At 44.6% G+C, this 24,131-nt stretch overlaps 1 protein-coding gene across 2 annotated transcripts in view; it reads left to right on the forward strand.

The window, feature by feature from the left end:
- Positions 1 to 24,131, forward strand: part of LOC147018446 (leucine-rich repeats and immunoglobulin-like domains protein 1) — a 104,296-nt gene that overhangs the window by 34,785 nt on the left and 45,380 nt on the right. For both annotated transcript variants that reach the window (XM_085898088.1, XM_085898089.1), the window contains exons 10-12: positions 2,059 to 2,133; positions 2,509 to 2,646; positions 8,453 to 8,596. In XM_085898088.1, coding sequence (XP_085754214.1) covers positions 2,059 to 2,133; positions 2,509 to 2,646; positions 8,453 to 8,596 — 357 coding nt within the window. The remainder of the gene's footprint in view (positions 1 to 2,058; positions 2,134 to 2,508; positions 2,647 to 8,452; positions 8,597 to 24,131) is intronic.

Below are 24,131 nucleotides of genomic sequence, written 5' to 3' on the forward strand. Positions count from 1 at the left end.
GGCACTGGCATTAAAAATTCTGATACCAAAGTGCTCCAATTGCCAGACATGCTGAGCATTCATACTATGCTGAGGAAGTCACAGCTGAGATGGGCTGGTCATGTGATGAGAATGTCAGATACATCTGCCAAAGGAACTGTTTTATGGTGAACTCAGCACAGGTAAACATTCCCTTGGTGGTCAGAAAAAAATGCTACAAGGACACCCTAAAGCATTCCTTCAGTGCTTCAACATCCATCTTGACTCTTGGGAGAGTCTTGCCAAGGATTGTTCAGCATAGCGAGGTGTATTCCAGAAGGGTAGAGTCTCCTTTGATCTCAAGCACAAAACTGAGGTGGAGCGAAAGCGTAATTAACGAAATAACAGAATTGCAACCTGTGTCACAAACCAGCTGTCATCACTAGCGGTTATGTCTGTTGCAGAAAGCTCAATACCCAAATTTGGCTTATCAGTCACCTATGCACTCACCACACCCAAACCAACAATTCTGGATGATGTTTGAATTTGGTCATCCTCACTCGCGAAGGACAAACACACACATGCAGTGATTGTAATGTCTGTGAGTGTCTCATCAAAACGTGAACGCGTTATTGGTGTTTGTTCATTCTCCATCCAATCAACCTCTTCACCCCCCTCCTTCCCCCGAACTCCCATGGACAACCCCAAAAAAAAAAATATATATATATATATATAAATAAATGCTGGTGACGTCTTTGTGCAAGAATCACTGTTCTCCTTCCCACAACTCCCTCCCCCACCCCCACACCCTCCCCAGTAAAATTAAGTATATAAAGTGATAAGTTGAATTGGTAAAGCACAGGCATGATGAGCCAAATGGCCTCCTGTATCCCAGTTCCTTGTATTTCCTTGTACTTGATATTTAGCATCATAATTGTGAGGTTTTTTTCTTTTTTTTTCTTCATATTTTGGTGTTCTGTGCAAACCAGGTTCATTCTGCTGAAGCAGTTTCTTGGTAAGACTTATACTGGGTGGTTGCCACTACCTTTCCCAGCAGTAGCTAGGGCAAAAATTTGTAATTCGCTCATGGTGCTGGCCAGCGATCTCTCAACTACTCTTCGCAAAGGACACTGTCCACCAACTAATGCCGCAGATAGGGTGCCAGTTTAACATCCAGCTGAGAGATGGCACACGCATTGATGAATCATTTTGCAAGTGAAACACCAGGATGACAGTTTATAGCTGGTTTGGGATTAAAACCCAAACTCGACTGCTTCGAGGCCATCCTGTCAGCCCATTGGTGTGAGAACTTAAATAAATTAAAGGTGGTTCGAATGATTTTGGAACCCGCAGTCAGTGTGCCATCATGTATCCAAGCAGCTGTTATCTGCTGCATTAGGAAAAGCTGCTGTGAGATGGGGAAGGCTTCTCCTTTCCCTGTGCTCACTTTTAATGCCACACTGAAACCCTGTTTTTTGTGTGACAAGTTTTCAAAGATTTTTATGCTCAAACTAAAAACCCTTTTTATGTAGTCCTCTGTATGACATTTGGGCCATGGTAAACGAGCCATGTTTTTGGAGCACCCTCAAGCTAAGACTAATCTATGAAAGGATCTCATGGTGTCTCCATGGATTTGTCTGTATAAGAGCTATCCTTAATGGTTGGACGATTTTATTTTTGGATTTCTGTGCTTGTGGGGGCATTATAGATGGGCGTCCATCCTAAAAATACGGGTGATATATTGACCGACTTGTTGGGGTGATGACAGCCATCCATTTATCAGTAGCTCGTATTCGTTTGGTTCCCTTTAGCAGTGCTAGTGAATCTGGCTTTATGCAAGGTCATTGACGTATTTCAATCTACACAGCATTGCCACTGTGTGCATGGACCAGGAAGGTCTCAAGCCTCAACTCGTCTGATTTGGCAGTGATTCATATCCTGTAAACTTGCGGTTTGCGGAAAATGCTTTTGTAGAATTGTGATGTAACAACAATGTGAGGGCAGGAAGTGGAGCTTATTGCTGGCATGAGATCTGAGCTTGTATAGAAGTTGATGTGTTGTCCTGACCGTTGGGTGTATGTGTCGTTTGCTTTTCTGCAGGAGGCTGGCCCATAACAAGCTTACTGAAATTCCAAACTTTGGAGAGGCAGCGCCGAACATTACTCTTCTCTCCTTGTGTGTTCTACATCAGTTTGACACAATCACTGTGAATGGTCTAAATTATTGAGATTGAGTAATTGAGGAACATAGCACTGAACCTTTCAAGGTGTCCACATATATTATGGCAAGCTGCGATTGTATTATCCTCATCTGTTGCTTTGTCCTTTTGGGGTTGGCCTTTTCATTGTTCTTGTCTGAACTGATCACTCGTGATGCTTGGAACCCAGGTGTTCAAGCTGCATGTACAATATGTATTTGTCCATTTTCTCTTAATGTCCTTTTAATTAACGTTAAAGTTCACTGTTGTCATTGAACTGCATGTGGTTTATGTACAAGCTAAACTATAAGCCTTCAATCAATATATAAAATAAAAACACTTTTGCTTTTCAGGCATCGGAACCGCATCAGGACATTACATGCTGAACACCTTGCACGTTGCTCTTCGCTCCTCACGCTGGATCTGAGTGCTAATCATCTGACAGGCAAAGGACTACACAACTTCTCATCTACCATCCCTCTGCACACGTTGTAAGGCATTTGAGATGCTAGAAAACATTCTATCTATCTACAGGTAGTGGAGAAAAAATGGAAACACCTGGGTAAATGAGGGACACCAAGCAATGGCTTCCACACAGGTATGGCCCATGTGTTCAGCTAATAAAATCCCAGCATGCTCAGGGTCATGTATAAAAACGCTGCACAGGCATGGTTGCCTATAATTATGGCTAGCATGTCTGCAAGAGGAGAACCCCCCCCATGCCCATATCTACAGAGCACTTGTGGTCACCAAATGGTTTGATGAGCATGACACTGATTTTATCCATATGTCATGGTCTTCTTGGTCACCAGATCTGAAACCAATTGAGCATTTATGTGATATTCTGGAACGTCTGAGAGTGTTTTACACCTCCATCAAACAGTCATGAGTTGATTGACTTTCTTGGGGAAGAATGGTGCCGCATCCCTTCTGCAGAATTCCAAACACTGGTGGACTCAATGCCACGGCGCATACATGCTGAACTGCCTGCACGGGGTGGCCCAACGCTCTGTTAAGTGACTTTACATTGGTGTTTCCATTTTTTTTGTCCACTACCTCTACATATCTATCTTATTTATTTATTTCCCCTTTCTGTATGCATGTGTTCCAAATGCGTATCTCAATGTGTTCATAGTTGGGTTTAAGGATTGAATTTGTGCTTGCAGGGTTAGTGTTATTTCTAAAGGATGGAGTTTATGGCTGCAGGGTTCCTGGTCTTTCTCGGTGTTCAAGAAAACTGTAACCCTCACCATAGTCTTGCTCACTCTTAGCCTTGAGTGTGTATTTCCAAAATAGGTTTTCAACATCCAGCCAGGAAACGACCCAAGAGTAGTACAGCATCTCACCCCAATAACCATGAACCCAGAAAAAAAATCACAAGGAATCAGGTCTGGGAATTTTTGGGGCCAAGCAGTGGGTCCACCATGACTGATCTTTTTTTTTTGGTTAACGTTGAATCAAGGAATTCAACAAGCTCATCCATGAAAATAAAGAAAGGAAAAATGAACACCGGTCAAAAAAGAAGTTGGACATATTTAGTACAAAAGGAAACTTCAATTATTCGAAGTATTCCACATATACTTCAACTGGAAGGTTGTGTATGCTTGTTATATTCAGTAAATACAAATGGGTATGTGTGAGTGTGATACACTGTCAGACCCCGCTATTCGTGGCGGATACTTCCGGAAAAATGCCACGAATGTTGGAGTTCATGAATGTTGGGGCATTGAAATGTTTTTATTATTATTATTATTATTCTTTTTATTTTTTTTTAACATGTTTTAGGCTTGTGGAAGAGCGATCTCTCAACTACCTCTCTCAACTACCGCGAAGGGAAGCTGGACAAGGAGGCCTATGTGCGAGGAATCTGTGAGGGGGTAGAGCATCACCTGTGGACAGGTGATTCTCATCCCGCTTACAGGGGAATTCGCGCATTACGTTCATCCAAGCCCATCCCTCGGAGCACTACAGTTCGAGCAGAGAGTGGTAGGCTCTTGACAGAGGAGTCTGAAGTGAAGGCCCGCTGGGCCAGTTACTTTGAGCGGTTGTACCAGGCTGATCCCCCAACTGTCGAGTTGGACATCAAGGGTGTTACAATCGCTGTTGCTGACCCTCGAATCAACTGTGGTCCACCTACACTTGTGGAAACACGGGCTGCGGTGAACCAGTTGAAACGGGGCAAAGCTCCAGGGATCTGTGGCATCCATGCCGAACTTCTCAAGGCTGGTGGAAATGCTGCACTCGTGTCGTTGCATGCAGTTTTGTGCTCTGCCTGGAACACAGGCATCATCCCAACTGACTGGAAGAGGGGCCTTGTTGTCCCTCTCTGGAAAGGGAAGGGTGATCGCCAAGACTGCAACAACTACCGAGGGGTGACGCTGCTCTCAGTGCCGGGCAAGGTCTTTGCTCGGATAATTCTCGATAGGGTTCGCCACCATCTGCTTGAGCACCAGCGTCCAGAGCAGTCAGGCTTTACACCAAAGAGGTCAACGATTGACCGTATCGTTGCACTTCATGTCCTCACCGAACGCAGGCGAGAGTTTCGGCAGGGGCTGCTTGCAGCCTATGTTGATCTCTGTAAAGCGTTCGATTCAGTGAATCGGGATGTCCTCTGGAGGATTCTTGGTCTTCGTGGGGTGCCACCAAAACTGATCGATCTGATGTCTGAACTCTACTCTGGTACTGAGAGTGCTGTGAAGTGTGGTGGTACCATCTCTGACTTATTTCCAGTTGTTACTGGAGTTCGTCAGGGATGTGTACTTGCCCCCACACTTTTCAGCACTTGTATGGACTGGATTCTAGGGAGGATGTCGGAGAGATCAAGTTGCGGTGCGTCATTTGGGAATGTCAAGATCTCGGACCTTGACTTTGCAGATGATGCAGTCATCTTTGCGGAGACTTTAGACATCCTCTTGGGGGCCCTCGAGGTGCTGAATGAGGAGTCGGAGCCGTTGGGATCACGGGTTTCTTGGGTCAAAACTAAGATACAGGCTTTCGGTGACATCTTGGATGCTGCTGTCCTGTCTGTGTCTGTTTGTGGTGAGGATGTTGAGGTCGTGGAGAGATTCACTTACCTTGGCAGTGATATTCATGTCTCTGCTGGCTGCGAGTCAGAGGTCAATAGACGTCTGGGTCGGGCCTGGGGAGTCATGGATTCACTGGATCATGGGGTGTGGCGCTGCCGGTACCTGTGCGGGAGGACGAAAGTCCGAGTCTTCAGGTCCTTGGTACTTCCAGTCTTGCTCTATGGGTGCGAGACTTGGACTCTGACCAAGGATCTGAGACGGAGACTTAATTCCTTTGGTACCAGGTCTCTTCGGAGAATCCTTGGCTATCGCTGGTCAGATTTTGTGTCCAACGAGCGGTTGCTGAGAGAGACTCGGATGAGATTTGTTACCTGCATAGTCCGTGAGCGTCAGTTGCGGCTGTATGGACATGTGGCTCGTTTTCCTAACTCTGATCCTGCTCACCAGATTCTCTCAGCGAGGGAGTCTCATGAGTGGAGGAGGCCAGTGGGTCGACCACGTGCCTCATGGTTGCAACAGGTTGACCATCATCTCGAGGAGATGGGGATGGGCCTGGCATCTGCCTGGGGGATGGCCAGACGGAGGCCCCTGGAGTACCGGTGGAAAGTGGACGCAGCGACGCGCTGTTCTGGCACATGCTCCCATACCTGACCTGACCTGAAGAGCGATTACACAGAGCAACTCTGTATACAACATAACAAAGGGAACAGCAGAAGAAAGGAGAAAAACCAACATTAGGGCAAAGGGGGAAAGTAGACGGATACACAAGGGATGCAGGTAACGATGAGGGGTAAGGGAGAATGCAAAGGGTGAACAATATGGATACATAAACAAAATTGTGTTTGCCCAGTTTGTGATTTTTGTCAAGTTCTGAGGAGAGTGGAGAAGCCAAGTCTGTGTCCAGGAAGCGTGTCTGTCAGAAGGATGAGAGATGTCACAGCAGACAGTGCAGTCATCAGCAAAGAGATAAAGAGGATTTTCCAGAGAGTCAGTGAGATCATTGATGAAGATTAGGAATTGACCTTGACAAGATCCATCCTTGACAGGGAGAGGAGATGAAAGGGTTCCGTTGAGAGCCACACATTGTCTTCGAGAGTGAAGGAAGTCCACAATCCAAGAGTGGAGTTGGCCTTGGATTCCATCAGCAGACAGTTTGGAGAGCAAGGAAGGATGCCATACCGTATCAAAAGCTTGAGATATGTCCAGAGAGTTGGCCCTGATCTCGTGTCTGATATTGAGGGCCTCCACCATTGTTGGGAGGGTAGAAGCCTCAGAAGACATTGTCAAGCCACTGGATCAACAAGAGATATGTGTACCAAGAATTCGATGTCCCAGGATAACAACTCCCACTCAGGACCGATACATTCGTAAGACACATATATACAATCTTCTTCAAACTGCCCAGTTCACTGTAAATACACTTCCTGGACCTTGCAGGATAAATGTCAACACCGTCTTGAGCAGTCTCCAAGATGAAGGGATCCATGCTTGTCGTCCAAGTCAGCATCCAATACTTGCACTACGACACATCCAACCATGCTTGCAGAGGTTAAATCAGTATGTCTGATGGACATGGATGCATTGGGCAAGCGATATGTTAAGTGATTAATTCAGGTTTCTCCTTGAAAGGTATGAATGCTGTGCACAAGTCCACAGAAGATGCAATGAGCAATACGCCCCCAGTCTGTGTCCAGGAAGCCATAGATTTTGGATGTGAAAGTGTGATGATGTCGGGTGGTATTGCTGAAACCTTTTGCACAAACGTTATCCGTATCCATGGCGATCTGTCAAGGGATCGATACATGAATGGGATCTTACAGAAATATGTGTTGCCTACCATTCAACAAACCGGTCCAGGAATCATCTTTATGCATGATCATGACCCTGCTCACAGGGCCATTTGAACGAGGAACATTCTTGTCAATACCATCATTAATGTCATGACACCCTGGCCTGCCATCTCGCCAGATTTAAATCCAGTTGAGCATCTCTGGGATATTATTGATTGCTGCATTCAAACCTTGCCAATATAGCTACAGACCCTCAGTGACCTGGAACAGGACCTGGTTCTGGTATGGAATTCCATTCCCCAGGCTCAGATTCAAGTGATCATATGGTCAATACGATGGCGGTGCAACGTATTGATGTGCTGATGGAGATGGACATACCCGTTATTGAGATTGTTACTTCCATATTGGATCCCGTTGTAAAAACATTCGCCACAATGCAGCATTATGTGATTAGGTCACAATGAAATGGACATGTACTTATTCAGCATTTATCTTTCAGAAGTTTTAAGTCATCTCATCTCTATCTCGAATAGATGACCTTGTAAAATTGGCTGTGATGTCAGGATGTCCATCCGGTTGTCTTAACTTTTTGCTCTTTTTACTTCTTCCTATCACTCGGCTGATTAGTCTGAAACTTGGCACATGAATACAAGACAGCAGCCCACATAATAGCTCAGGGTTCGATTTTTCTATTTCAGATCATGGGAGTTCCTAGGGGCGTTTACCTCCTGAAACTTCGGATCCCTACTCCTCTCTTAATTCCCAACTGATTGCTCTGAAATCCAATACAGCCCTTCTACTCTGGTTTACAGGATCGCTCAGTCTTAGATGTTTCTATTTCAGATCAGGGGGAGCTCCCAGGGGGGTTCCCTCCTCCCCACCCCCCAAATTGACTCCAGTCTAACGTACATGACATTTCCCAGATTTTGGATTCAGCAGAGATCTGAACTACAACCTCAAGAGAAGTCAGCCCACTTGGGGATTTTTATTTTTTTTATTTTTTGTAATGGCAGAGAGTGTATATTGGGGCTTGAGCCAGGACTCTGGTTTGCACCTTAACTGTCAGGAACCAAAATTGTGTTTTGTTGAAATTCTTTCCCGTTTTCCCATTGGCCTGTAAACTGAGACTCACTAGGATGTGAATGATGTAATTTTTACTAGCAATTGTGCCCTGAAAATACTCTCGTCATTTTTATAATATTGATTTGTGAGTGAGAACTGTCTCGAGTCAAATTCAAGATGTTGGTTGACTGAATCCCACATATAATTATCAATGCAACACTCAGAGCAAGTTCCTTTTTGCAAAATAGTGTTATGTTCGACTAGCATCAATGATGTTGCATGGGTTTATCCATTTATTTAATGGAGTTTGGGCTGGATGTGTGACTTTTAATCTATAGTTATTAATGGAGTCATATCTGTAGTCTTCCTCTTGTTGCACATGTATTCATCATGTTGTGGATCACTGGTTGTGCTGCCAGGGTGTTAAGTGGAAACAGGATCCGTGTCCTTCACGCTGGAAGTCTGGACAGCTTATCAAGCAGTTTACGCGTACTTCACCTCGCTCGTAACAGGCTCACATCACTTCCTAAAAAAGCCTTCAACCTGGAGCAGCTGCAGGAGCTGTAAGTGTGGGTTTGGGTACAGTAGAGGTGGGGTGGGGGTGTTCAGAGGAGCGGGTGGAGGGTGGGGTGGAATATGCCAGAATATTGATTGGGGAGGGAGGAGTTAAATGACTGGTTGTTTGCAGATCTTCTCCTTTAACAGATAACTGAAAGGATAACAGCATTCTGTTTGGAGGGGTAATGGTGGTAGTTGCTGGTGAGTGCATGTGTTGGTGTTTAAAATACACTGTTCTAATAATATTAATGATGGATTGGTGTAATTTCAGTCCAATTCTTTTGATTATTAATTACAAGTCATGAAGCAGGTGATCTCTTTGTTATCTTGTTGGTTGGGTTACAATTGCATGTTTTTCTCCGCAACCGCTTGTCGGATTGAGACGGAATTGTCACTATTGGTGTGACTACTCATGTAGAATGTTTTAATGATAATTATGATGTCATAGGTCACGTGGTGTGGCAGCCATCTTGGAAAAACGGGAAAACTTTGGACCTCTGTATCTCTGAAACCAGACCAAGGAAAAAAATTGAAACTCAGCCAATAGCAATACAAGTACTCATCATGGAGAATGAGCGTGATTTTTTTGATGACGTCATAGGTGCCCTCATAATGACGTCAAAATTGCTTATGGAGAACGCCACATCCAATCAGTATGAAAATTTTTGAGGGCCATCTCGGGATAAAATGGTCCACAGAAAAAAAATCATGATGTCACGTGATTCGGGAGCCATATTGTTTTTTTTTTTGTTTTTTTTTTTAACCTTCAAAAATCTCTAAAATGGCTGAACAGATCAATGCAAAACTTTACACGTATGACCCCCTGTCCACGAGGAACAAAAGGTTCACACATATGATGTCATTAGTCACATGGTTTGGCAGCCATGTTGGATTTACCTTAAAACCTATAAAAATACACCACTCAAAAGAAGTCCTGGTGAGGGTCTGCAATCTCTGATTGCTCTTTTTCTTGTTTGAATTGTAATGTGTTTATTTTTCGTTGCCGTCGATCTTCCTCGATATTTTCTGTAATCCCAGGAACCGAACCTCCTCTTCCCATTGGCCCTTGATCTCCACGATCGCAGTTTCAACTATCACGATATTTTACAGAAAGCTAACCCCTGCGATATTGGAGGGTTTACTGTACTCCTCCCAGCAAATCATGGCAATGCTGTTGTCATTGACCTGACATCAGTTCATTAGCCACTTCCTCTCAAGCTGGATTGCAGGTGAAGGTGATTAAGACATCAGGACGGCCATCGTTTCACACTCAAGTCGTGGCATCCTGAGTGCGCTCATGCATGTAATGGTGACCACCTGTGAAACTGGAAGGCAAGGTGACCAATTGGCCAACACTGGCAGCATTTCCATCATTGTTCATGCCATCCTTGAGGTAAACATAGTTTTCGACTTTTCAGTTCTTTCAGTTCTTTTGAATGAATCTCAGCCTTTCTGCCTCATTTTTGACATGCACAATAAATTAATGGAAGAGATCTTTGCATTGCAATATGTGATCAAAATTTCCAGCTCTCAGCATCATTCTGTAGGCAGAAATCTTATTTTGGCTTGGCAGTCCTTTTGCTGGATTTGTTTGTTGCAGTTCAAATGGTATCCATCATATTCCTGCCAGAAAATTAATGGACATTGAAGTGCATCATATGTTCAGTGTGTCTCAGCAATTCTCCAGAGGAAGTCGTTTCTGAGTTGCAGCACAATGTCTCAATTGCCTTGTTGTTCACTGGCCAGCATGACAGCCTCTTCTGATGTGCTTGGCACATTGAAGCACCACTCATGCTCCCCAGCCAGAGTTTTGTCAGAATGAATGACAACTTTGTACTCTGGGATCATCTTCTCCATGGCACAATTGAGACTCTCAACATATTTGTTTTCCTTGTGGAGCATCTCTTGCAACTGCAACACCACCTCCAGCTTGGTTTGAATGACATTGTTGCAGTTGTTCAGCCTGCTTTGTATTGTCACCAATGAAGTAGATCTGCAGGAATTTTGACTCATCATTTGGTCGTGGCTATAGACTGCCAATCTGATGATAAAACTGTCCCTGCACTTTATATGTGGGCATGTAGCCAGATTCTCTGATCTCTTTTGTAGTGCCGAAAGATGTCATGTGGAAGCACGAGTTGTATCTTCTGATGTTGCTTTGGAAATGACTTACGTTTGGAGTGTTGACTGTCAATATATGAAGAGGTTCAGGAGAAGCATTCATTTGGGTCAGCTGAACCTTGTCACTGTTGCAGCGTATCCCTGGAGCTTCTCCTGTCCATTGCATTGCAATGCCTGCAAGGATTTGACATTGAGCCAATAGCAACTAATTGATCAGAAGCATAATTCAAGGCTGAATTATAGAAGAATGCAGACTCTTCTTTTTCCGTCAAGGGCTGATTCATGGCTGCAGTCATTCCTGCTGTGTTTGGCTGTCTTCATCTTTCTTGCTCTTGTGGAATTGAGGCAACTCTGGATGCAGCTTTTGTCAGTCATTTTTTGTCAAGTTTGTTTATTGTACATTTACCCCTTTTGGTGGGAGTCATCGTTCTGCAAAATGGGGGTGGGGACATGGGGACATTGAGAAAGAATGAGGTAGGGAGGAGGGAGTGGGGGAGATGCGGGGGGGGCAGTGAGCGGGGAAGAGGAGGAAAGAGGGAGAGGGAGCGAGGATGAGGAGGCATGCAAGGGAGGGATATATATATATATATATATATATATATATATATATATATATATATATAGTATATACTGTATATACAGTAGACTAGGCGTAAGTCGGCAGCGTGTAACTCGTCACTTCGCCTAAGTCAGCAGCGTCAAAAAGTCCCGAATTTATCTAATGTTAAATCCCTTTGAATAAAGTCTGTAAGTCGTCACTTCGTCTAAGTCGTCAGATGTTGTCCGTTCCCGCGTAATGGAAACTCAAGTAAATTACCACGCCTAACTCGTCACACGGAACTTCTACCTCGTGATGAGCCCGATTTCATGGAATCATGATGCGCGCTCATTGGTTTACACCGCCAGTGATAGGCTATTTATAACTGTGCTGCGTTCAGCTCGGTCAGCGTGCGTTCCACATGCATCTGAAGAGGTAGACAGGCTGTGCAATGCAGTCTCTGGTGAAGGAGTAAAGGATCGATCAAGCTTAGTGTTGAAGTACGATCATGGTTTTATATTGGCTTGCTTTGAACATCACCACACTCACTTACACATAGGTATTGAGTGGTAGTCATCACGATGATTGTGTGTCATGTAATTTGTCGATGGTATATGAGTTTTCATTCCATATGAAAACTCATTCTACATTCATTCCAATGAATGAATTCTAACAGTCGATGGTCATATACCATCACCGATGGTATATGAGTTGTCTTACAGTTGTTCATTATCTTTACTTTTGATAAAGTGATTCTTGAATTCCATCTTTGCTTGATCACTTTCCAACTCACCAATGAACCCCCACCTTTGCCCCAAGGATTGTGTTTCCCTTTTGGTACAATAGCCGGCTTAGAGATTGTTGCGCCCTCTCACATGTACGTGTCCAGGCCACGCGCGACTTCATCCTTCACCCCACAGTCATCATGAATGTTCGCATACGCGTAAGTCGTCACATGTCTAAGTCGTCACTTTTTTCTCGGTCCTGATGGTGACGACTTGCGCCAAGTCTACTGTATATGATACATACATATATACACTACCGGTCAAAAGTTTTAGAACATCCCCATTTTTAGTTTTTACTGAAATTTAAGCAGTTCAAGTCCAGTGAATAACCTGAAATGGTACAAAGCTAAGCGGTAAACTGCCAGAGGTTAAAAAAAATAGTTTAGGTCACCAAAAAATGAAAAATAATGTAAATTTCAGACATGTTAAAAAAGGCCTTTTCAGGAAACAAGTAATGGGTTTGCAACTGCAGCTGTTCTGCAGCAATGGAAGTAAATTAAGCCTTCAATATTGATGCAAACAATTCCTACAGGTGTCCCAACTTTTGTTGATTAGTTACAAACCCTCTTTCTGTATAAAAGCAGTGTTGGAACAGACTGTGTTGCTACACCCTCTGAAGCATTATTTGGACAATATTGCACTGCAGGAAGTAGTATATTGCTATCATAATGGTGAGAAAAAGACAATTAACAAAGGAAGACAGACAGACCATTATAACCCTTAAAAGTGTAGGTCTTTCCTCTGGAGAAATTTCAAAGGAAGCCAAGGTGTCAGTGAGTACAGTTTCCTGCTCTATCAAAAGGCACTTGGAAACTGGAGGAAACTCTGACAGGAAGAGGTCTGGCAGACCCAAAGCCACAACACAATCAGAAGATAAGTTTCTGAGAGTCAACAGCTTGTGTGATAGGCAGCTCACAGGACAGCAGCTTCAAGTACAGCTTAACACTGGTCGAAGTAAGGAAGTCTCTGTTTCAACTGTGAAGAGAAGACTTCGAGCTGCAGGTCGAGTGACAGTAAGAAAGCCATTGCTAATGACCACACACCCAAATATATTCATATTCACACACACGTCAAATATATGAAACTCATTCTAACCACTGACTGACTGATATTAATGTTCGGGAGCTACTGGGTGATCTAGAAAGCTGGCATTATGTGTGCCAATGGACATCGAAGCAGATCCCCCAGGAAAAATCACAGAACCATAGTAAAACCTCCGTAAATGAAAACAAATGAATTTTTTTTTAATTAAAAAATTAAGAGCAGGTGGGTGACGTGAGACAATGGGAAAGCACGGTTTGTGATTGCTTACAATGTGTAAGCACACCCCACTATACTTTATTCATGTACTCAAATTCTAATTGTACATCTATATGTTATATACATAGATAAAAAGATCAAGGCGATTCTGTGTGTGCATTGTAATCTTAGCTCTCAGGGCTAATACGCCAAATTCATGCATGGAGTGTTATTGGCAGGTTTGCTCGAGGATATTGGCAAAGAAGTGTCCATTTAGGGCTTTTGAAAATGATAACAGGAGACATTTGAAGCTAATCACGTGACCCAGAAGTGCTTTGATGTTGACCCATGAAGAAAATTCTTCAGGAACAGTCAACGTTCATTCCATTTTGTCATTTTCTATTGCTACTATTACGACGAATCATATCTTATTCCATTATTCTGACACTATTTGGTACTGTAGCATTACGGTCCAACCTTTCACTACAATTGTAGTTATCGGAGGTGCTTCCGACTTATCTACACAGACTGCTGTGCAATTATCCACGATCTTTAGCATCAAAATTATTTATTATTATTATTATTTAGCTGTGCATGTTTGTACTAAATTAGTTTTTGATAAATTTACGTAATGTTGTCAATTATGTTTTTAGGGTTTGAAACTTTGATGAAGAGCGCTGCCCTGCTGATGATCCAGATAGTTGGAAAAGTGTGTGTGTGTGTGTGTGTGTGTGTGTGTGTGTGTGTGTGTGTGTGTGTGTGTGTGTGTGTGTGTGTGTGTGTGTGTGTGTGTGTGTGTGTGTGTGTGTGTGTGTGTTTCATTTTGTATCCCTACCAGAATCGCCAGGTATTGTGGCAACTGCTCAAAAGCAGTAGGATGGCGCATTCCGCCTTAAAATTACCCTGCAATCTGGTAACGGTCGACAAAGCGATGTGAAATGTGAAAAATGATTCCGGACTCGGTGTGCTCTTCAAACGCTGTGACCTGATTGTGTGGGACGAAATTGTAACATTGATTCATTGGTACATTTTGCTGATTCCGTCCCACGTTGACTTCCTCCTCAGTATCGTAATTCTACCAGGTGAACGCCCAGGGTTATTTCCCATATTTTACACAAAATTATGGAGACACTGATTAGTTGTCACAACTGGCAATACTAGCCCCATGAAACAACGTTGTTCATACACTGAATCAACGACTATTGGAATGTGTGCCCAGTGAAGAAGTTGCCTATAAATCCATTGACAGTGTTCCGGACATGGATCAAATCATTCACTACCCTGTTAAGTTTCTGAACTCACTACATCCTCTGGGAATGCTACCTCATGAGCTAAAATTGGAAGTTGGGCCACCAATCATGCTTCTTCGCAATCTGGATTTCTCAAAATTGTGCAATGGAACTTGGTTGGTCATGTGGCAGCTGATTAAAAATCTCATAGAAGCTACGATCTCCATCGGAGAGTTCTCAGGAGAGAATGTGTCCATTCCCCGTATACCACTCATTCCATCCCAGCGACTGTCAATTTAAGTTCAAGCGGCTCCAATTTCCGGTATCTCTGTCATTCGCCCTGTCGATAACCAACGGACAAGGACAAACACTGCACCAAACAGGACTCCAGCCCAACCATTTGTGTCATGTGGCCAGCTTTCACCAGGGACTGAAACAAGTTTGTTCATATATGCATATGATGGACAAACCAGGAATGTAGCATACCCAGAGGTTCTCACATAAAATAAGCCTGATTCAATCAGTGAGTAACAAAGCCTACAATCCCCAATCTGTCGAAGACAGGTATCCTGCTCGTCTAACATATAAAGCTCATTCTAACCACTGACTGACTGATACCTTTCGGTTCCTTTATGTTCGGTACCTTTCGGGTGACATAGAAAGCTGAAATTTCATGTGCCGACGGACATCGAAGCAGATCCACTGGAAAAATCACAGAACCATGGGAAAGCATCTGTAAATTAAAATACTGTTTAAATAAATGCAGGTGAGCGACCTGAGACGATGGGGAAGCACCATTCGTTTTTGCTTACAATGTGTAAGCAAACCCCGCTATACTTTATGCACGTACTGTACTCGCATTCTAAACGTACATACGTTATACACGTACTGTACTCATATTCTAATTGTACATACTTTATACACATACCATACTCGCATTCGAATTGTACATACTTTACAGACGTAAACGTTGTAATTGTAATTATACATACTGTGACGTCCACGGGACTTGAACAGTCCCGCCAACGTAGAATGAGCCGAAACGATGGAGGCGGTTTATTTATTTATAACCCAAACATGGCGGTTCTAATCGCTCTACCGCAAACGGGACGAGGAAGGTGGCACGAGTCACTTTTCACTGAGTTGATGATGTTTATTTGTTTTTATTATTACCAGAAATAACAAGACTCGGCAAGAAGAGGGATCCGGGGCGATTCGACGGGATGGTGTGGGATCAGGCGTGGGGAAAAACACAGACAATTCCAATGAATATACAGTTCTCAATCCCTCTAAGGCGCCAAGCACACACACACACACACACACACACACACACACACACACACACACACACACACACACACACACACACACACACACACACACACACAAAACGTAGCTATTTCTGGTGGTCAGGCTGGACCGTGGTGTGGACGCAACTGTCCCTGGATCGGCGTCGGACGAGCTGGCCTTGCTCTCGTCAGGGGGGCAGGAGAAACCGTGGTGCTGTCGACCTCCTGGTCTTGGCCCAGGTCCGCCCGCCGTTCGACCCCGTACTCCGAGTCAGCAGAACCCCAGAGCCAACCAAGGTGAGGCACGAGGCTCAGCAAGGCTCCAAGACACGATCAAGAACACGATCGAATCAGCACAACAACAAGGATGCTCCCCGCGCAACAGCCTCCCCACCAAAAAAACACGATGGAATCAGCACAACAACAAGGATGCTCCCCGCGCAACAGCCTCCCCACCAAAAAAACACGATCTTTTTGGTTGTGATCTTCTTCCTCTTCCTTTTCGACCCTGAACAGAACCTTTTTATCCTCCTGCCCTCGTCACCTCCAATCGAGCCGTTTATTGGCCCACCGCCGTCGCCTTCTGCCAATCGTGATCATGGGGTGGAGCCATCCGCTGCACTGTCCAGTGACGTCACGGCCAGTCTCCAGAGAATACCAAAAAGGGGTTTACGCAGACACACTTACCCTATCCCGTGTCCCTATCTAATTACGTGACAATTATCATTTCCCCCCTTGAAGAAATGAACATTTACGAGACAACTTATCACCACTGAATTGCTACTTATTACATCGAGATCCTGGTAAACTCGAACAGCATGGCATACCTAATTAAACATCCTAATTACCCTTTGAATGCATACCCCCCCCTCAAACGTAACACTGCCCCCTCCTCTGGTACCGCAGCTCCTGCAAGGTATATCACAGGCGCTACCGTACCAGCCTTAACACTTACTGACTCACACCTAATTAACCTAACGAAATAAAGTAGGAGGGGCAATGGGCAGCGAGTCGCAGCTAACTTACCTATCCTGCTTAATGTACTACCCCCTTATGGCCTTATCCTCGCCTAAACAATCATTCATTTTTTTTTTGTTTTTTATTTTTATTTTATCACATGAGAGCACTGAGCCAAGTTGCACTCCATCTTCTGGATCATCGCTCTTGCCCAGCACTCTTCCAGTGATCTGGGGAGGGGAAACAAAAGGTTCCACAAAAACACAACACTTATACTTTACATTCCTACTCTAAGCCTTAACGACACTATTCACAGGATATTTACACTTGACCGCCTCCCCCAGTGGATGCTAAGGCCAAAAAAAAAAAAATGTGGCATTGGCGTAACGGGTCACTGAAAAATAGGGTAGGTCGGTCGGGATCTTTTATTTTTTATTTTTTTTCCTAATAAATCCCTCCCAAAATTTCCCCCGGCTCGAGTACCACCCTTTTTGTCGGCGGGTTCTGTCCGAAACACTCCCGGGTTTTTGCGATCGCGATCGCAATCAACAAGATACTTGAAAACGATAGCAAAACAACAAAAATAGCAATAAAATAGGGTCGGCAAAATTTTTCGACAGCAAAAAAACAAAAAAAAAAACGTAGGGTCGGCGGAATTTTTAGGATCGGGCGGGTTACGCCAATGCAACATTTTTTTTTTTTTGGCCTAATAGACCCAGCGTTACCTGGGGAGCCAATTTTCAAATTTGCTTGCCCCAAAATTATGCGGACATCATGCCTTTGCTGCTCATGTCAAGTTGTGCGGGATCGAGTGGGACTCGCACATCTTCACAACACTCACACCATGGTCATCATCACATTTCTAGGTCATGGTCCTCATTTTAATCATGCAGGCTGAATCCCGTCGTGGCCGTGGGGTGGGTTACCACAAGATGATGGGGGCATCTCAGGTGCAACCATGCCCACAGGTAAGCTTTAGTCCAACCCGGACGTTTCTCCGCCCCGCTCCCTTTGATTCCCTCCCCCCCGGTAGCCATCAGCTCTAATCCCGTACAACACTCTGGAAGGGGAAGGGGTCTCACTGGCTCCTCTGGCCTTCCTGGGTCGCCAAGGTCCTACCCGCCTTGGTCGCCCAACCAGACCCTCTCCCAGTTGCCTCCAAACACTGTCACCATTAGCCACCAGGTGGTGAATCTCCTTGAAGGGGGTCGCAATTCACGCTCACCGTGAGCTTCAGCAATCCCTGTGGACAAGCACACCATCCCCACCCACAAAACCCACATGACTCCCCCACCCCATCGGCCTTACATGTGACACCTGCATTTCTAACACTTCACCGACCATGACCTTCCCTGTTACCACACCATGCCCAATAAAAAAACAATGTGTGCACCGCTTTGGCGCACTAACTACCAGATTACCCTTTATCAAACTTGACAGTTTCTGGCAAATTTCCTGAAACATTTGGGTAATGCCAATTTCTCCCAGCCCCCCTCCCTGATCCTGGATCTCCGCCTGTCGGATCGTCACCGATGGCCTCTCTGGAACCCGACCTGGCCGACTCCACGAGGCCAGCCTGGCCGCGCACTCGGCCGCTCGGTGAACGGTGGGTGGATCCTGTAACTCCACTAGCGCTCGGACCTCAGGGTCAGGAAGAGCAGCTAAAAATTTCTCTAGTGCCAGTCTGTCCCATGCCTCCACTGTAAGGTCCCGATACGCGATCCTGACTGATTGGTAAATGTCCTGTGCCAGCTCCTGCACTGTCTCACCCGGCTTGAATCTGCGGTGCTGGAGCTGGGCCCGCACCAGATCACAGTTTGCCGCGAACCCAAACCGACGGCTCAACGCCTCGCAAATGTGGGAGCTGGTCAACATCCCCTCCGCGATCACGTTTAACACATCTGCGGCTGGTCCCCGCAACGTTGCCACCAAATTCCCTGTACGTTCCCGCTCATTCCACCCGTTTAGTCGGGAAATGCACTCAAATTGCGTCAGAAAAGCTTCAACGCTCCCTGACCCGTCAAAATTTACCAGGGGGATCACTTTTACGGTGGCCCGCTTCACAGTTTCTCCCTTGTCCGAATCCAGCCCAGGGATAAAACACCCTTGTGTCTGCGTATCCAATTTCGGAGCCCACTGTGGCCAAAGATGTTTTGTGGTGAGGGTCTCATGGGTCAATTTTGCCTCCTGTTCCAAACGTTGAATGGACCAATTCACCTCTTCCCGCAGGATCTTCTGGGCCTGCACAACCTCCTCCAAGGCTCCGTCGCGAGTTTGTAGCTGCTCCTCAACCAACCCGGACACTCTACTTACAAAAGACGGCTCTACCAGGCCTTTATCCAAGACTTCATCTTGGCTCATAATTTTATCTTGTTCCTCCAAACGAGCCTCCAATCCTTTTACCTCCTCCGCCAAATTCATCCCTTGCTTCCTCAGCTCTCCCCACTCTTCAACCCACAGCTGCATACGAGCATCCACACAGGCACGATGACGTTCCAGGCTTTCATCCACTCTATCAACCCGAATGTTCGTTGCATCAATTCCATCTACCAATTTTTTCCGCATATTTTCCCCCTCCAATGTAATCTCCACCCTTGTTTCCTCCAATCCATCCTCGAATCCACTCTGTATCTCTCCCAATTTAACATCCACACACTCCTGCATCTCAGCCTTCACTTTCTCCATCTTTTCCCCCAATTCATCCCTCATTAAATCAATCCGTGCACCCAACTGTACCCCCATTACCCCCAATTGATCTGTCATTTCTGCCCTCTGTGTCACGAAACGATCCTCCATTTGTGCCGTCATTTCTGCCCTCCGTGCCACGAACCGATTTTCCATTTGTGCCGTCATTTCTGCCCTCTGTGTCACGAATTGATTTGCCATTTGTACAGTCATGTCCCCTATTAAACGTTCCAACAGTGTCCGGATCGTCATCGCACCGGTTTCCGGCGCTGCCGGCCCCGTTACGGGCAATGAAGCACGGTCCACGCTCGGAACGGGGGAGGTTCCAACCCTACCCCCGTCTCTCCCCTCTTCCCCCGACTCGCTGCCAGACACGTGGCCTTCCTCCTCAAACATCTGCACATCCGCCATGGTGCAGAAGTCCCGTTTCCCGCCAATTAATTTAAATTTGAAAAATCCCGCCAAAATTTTCCCGCGCTCGCGCGCTTTTCTGTAGTAATTTTATATTCCAATTCGTGGCGAGATTTTAATCTTGGTATATTCTCCCGATACCAAATATAATTTAGAGGGGTTCGAACATCCCACTCCTGACACCAAGGTGACGTCCACGGGACTTGAACAGTCCCGCCAACGTAGAATGAGCCGAAACGATGGAGGCGGTTTATTTATTTATAACCCAAACATGGCGGTTCTAATCGCTCTACCGCAAACGGGACGAGGAAGGTGGCACGAGTCACTTTTCACTGAGTTGATGATGTTTATTTGTTTTTATTATTACCAGAAATAACAAGACTCGGCAAGAAGAGGGATCCGGGGCGATTCGACGGGATGGTGTGGGATCGGGCGTGGGGAAAAACACAGACAATTCCAATGAATATACAGTTCTCAATCCCTCTAAGGCGCCAAGCACACACACACACACACACACACACACACACACACACACACACACACACACACACACACACACACACACACACACACACACACCGTAGCTATTTCTGGTGGTCAGGCTGGACCGTGGTTTGGACGCAACTGTCCCTGGATCGGCGTCGGACGAGCTGGCCTTGCTCTCGTCAGGGGGGCAGGAGAAACCGTGGTGCTGTCGACCTCCTGGTCTTGGCCCAAGTCCGCTCACAGCCGCCAGGGAACCAGTTCTGGCGCCAAGTTGCGAGCAGGAGAGCGAGGCAGGTCCGCCCGCCGTTCGACCCTGTACTCCGAGTCAGCAGAACCCCAGACCCAACCAAGGTGAGGCACGAGGCTCAGCAAGGCTCCAAGACACGATCAAGAACACGATCGAATCAGCACAACAACAAGGATGCTCCCCGCGCAACAGCCTCCCCACAAAAAAAACACGATCTTTTTGGTTGTGATCTTCTTCCTCTTCCTTTTCGACCCCGAACAGAACCTTTTTATCCTCCTGCCCTCGTCACCTCCAATTGAGCTGTTTATTGGCCCACCGCCGTCGCCTTCTGCCAATCGTGATCACGGGGCGGAGCCATCCGCTGCACTGTCCTGTGACGTCACGGCCAGTCTCCAGAGACTACTAAAAGGGGTTTACGCAGACACACTTACCCTATCCCGTGTCCCTATCTAATTACGTGACAATTATCATTTCCCCCCTTGAAGAAATGAACATTTACTAGACAACTTATCACCACTGAATTGCTACTTATTACATCGAGATCCTGGTAAACTCGAACAGCATGGCATACCTAATTAAACATCCTAATTACCCTTTGAATGCATACCCCCCCCCTCAAACGTAACAATACTTTATACACATGTTCTCATTCTAATTGTACATACATTTATAGATGTAGTCACATTCTAATTGTACATATTTTACACAGTCATGGCCAAAAGTATTGGCACCTTTGCACTTTTTTCAAATAATGCACCATTTCTTCCAGAAAATTGTTGAACTTAAAAATCTTTTGGTATCCACATGTGTATTTCTTTGGTTTGCAGTGGAACAAACCAAAGGAAAAAACGACTAAATCTTAGCTTATTCCCCACAGAAATCCGAAAATGGCCCTGACAATATTATTGACACTTTTGAGAAATTGTTAGAAATAATTATTTCTAATTTTCACATTTTAATTGTACATACTTTATACACATACCATACTCACATTGTAATTGTATATACTTTACAGATGTAAACACTGTAATTGTAATTGTACATACTTTATACACATGTTCACATTGTAATTGTACATACCTTTATGGATGTAGTCACATTCTAATTCTACATACATTTTTGTACATACATGTTGAACTTAGAAATCTTTTGGTATCCACATGTGTATTTCTTTGGTTTGTAGTGGAACAAAACAAAAAAAAAGCAGAAAAAACGACGAAATCTTAGCTTATTCCACACAGAAATCCGAAAATGGCCCTGACAATATTATTGACACCTTTGAGAAATTGTTAGAAATATTTATTTCTAATTTTCACATTTTAATTGTACATACTTTATACACATACCATACTCACATTGTAATTGTACATACTTTACACACATGTTCACATTTTAATTGTACATACTTTTCTGGGAGAATGTCCTGTGAAAAAACGAAAAAACGTACGAAAATCTTTCTGGGAGAATGTCCTGTGGACAGATGAGACCAAATTAGAGCTTTTTGGGAAAGCACATCATCTCCATGTTTACGGAAAACAAAACGAAGCTTTCAAAGAAAAGAACACCTTCTCTGCAGTTAATCATGGAGGAGGTTCAGTGATGTTTTTCAAATCTAAGTATAATTAGATTTCAAGCAGGTGATTCTCCTTTACTTTGGAATTGAACTCACCTGTGGTGAGTTGCAGGTACCTGCAATTTAAAAATCACTCATTCAACCAGTTTGAATAGAGAGAAGGGGTCATTCTGCTGTTTTGTATCAATGTGTGTACCGCAATGAGCATGGAGAAAATAAGGAAAACCAGAGAATTGTCTGAGGTCAGACACAATATTGTAGCCAAGCATTGACATCTCAAAGCTACAAATCCATATACAGAGACCTTAATGTTCCTGTGTCCACCATATACAATGTTATCAGGAAGTTTAAGGCCCATGGGACTGAAGCCAACCTCCCTGGACATGGCCGCAAGAGAAAACTTGATGGAAGATTGCAGCGAAGGATTTTTCAAATGATGGAGAAAGCACCTTGATCAACTACCAAACAGATTCAAGCTGACCTTCAGACACAAGGTACGACATCTTCAACTCACACCATCCGTCGCCAACTCTATGAAAGGGGGTTCCGTGGTAGGAGACACAGGAGAACCTCACTGCTGAGAGAGACATAAGAAAGCCCGACTGGAGTTTGCCAAAATACACATGAACAAGCGAAAATCTTTCTGGGAGAATGTCCTGTGGACAGATGAGACCAAATTAGAGCTTTTTGGGAAAGCACATCATCTCCATGTTTACAGAAAACAAAATGAAGCTTTCAAAAAAAAGTACACCTTCCCTACAGTCAATCATTGAGGAGGTTCAGTGATGTTTTGGGGTTGCTGTGCTGCCTCTGGCTCTGGGTGCCTTGAATATGCGCATGGCATCATGAAATCAGGAGATCACCAAGGCATTTTGGAGCACAATGTTCAACCCAGTGTCAGAAAGCCGGGTCTTTGTCAAAGGTCATGGGTCTTGCAGCAAGACAATGACCCGAAATTCACTGCAAAAAGCACCCGGGAATGGTTCAAGCCAAAACACTGGACTGTTCTTTCGTGGCCAGCAATGAGTCCAGATCTAAATCCCATTGAACACCTGTGGGGAGGTCTGAAAACAGCAGTTGGGAGAAGGCACCCTTCAAATCTGGGAGAACTGGAGCAGTTTCCACAAGAACGGTGGACCAAACTCCCAGTACAGAGGTGGAAGCAGCTCATTCATGGCTATAGGAAGCACTTGATTGCAGTTATTTTATACAAAGGCTGTGCTACCAAATATCAAGTCAAGGGTGTCAATAATTTTATCAATGCCATTTCTTTTTATTTTCTGAATTAATGGGATATATTAAGTTCTGAATCAAAAACAAAGGTGCTGTAATATTAACAGTGAAATAAAGAATTGTGTAGACCAAATGCTTGTGTCAATGTCAACTTATTTTTAGAGAAAATTATGTTATTTGAATAACGTGCAAGGGTGCCAATATCTTTGGCTATGACAGGAGATGTACTCATTCGAATTGAACAAACTTTATAGATGTACTCACATTCTAATTTTCAACAACCTTTCCATTACCGAATCTGATGAAAACTCTCAAAAAAGAAAATAATTATCATAATACTAAAAATGATCTCTTTTCATGCTTCATCTTCCTCTTTCACACGTGTGGTTCTCTTTCCTGTATCAGAATGCACAACTCTTTCTATTTCATCAGACTGCTCTCAATTCAACCTTTCCCTCAGAACTTGCCAAAAAAAATCCAACTGTTACATTGTTTCTTCTCTCCATTCTCTTAATTCGCCTTCATTGCATCCATCAAGAAATGTCCTTAATCGCATTTCTGACCTAAAAAAAAAAAACCCCTAGTTTGCTGTGAATGTTCACTTTCCTTCAACCATTCTGTTTTTTCCAACTTCAGTGCCAACTCACCCCTCCCTCTCAAAGCAACCATCACACTCTTCTCCCTCCAAGCTTCCCTCTCACCTTTCTCAAAAACTCCCCCCACGCCCCCTCACCTTTCTCCCTCGAC

The sequence above is a fragment of the Eptatretus burgeri genome, chromosome 10, assembly GCF_056783735.1.
Source record: "Eptatretus burgeri isolate ZD-2024b chromosome 10, Ebu_testis_v1, whole genome shotgun sequence".
NCBI classification, from domain to species: Eukaryota; Metazoa; Chordata; class Myxini; order Myxiniformes; family Myxinidae; genus Eptatretus; species Eptatretus burgeri.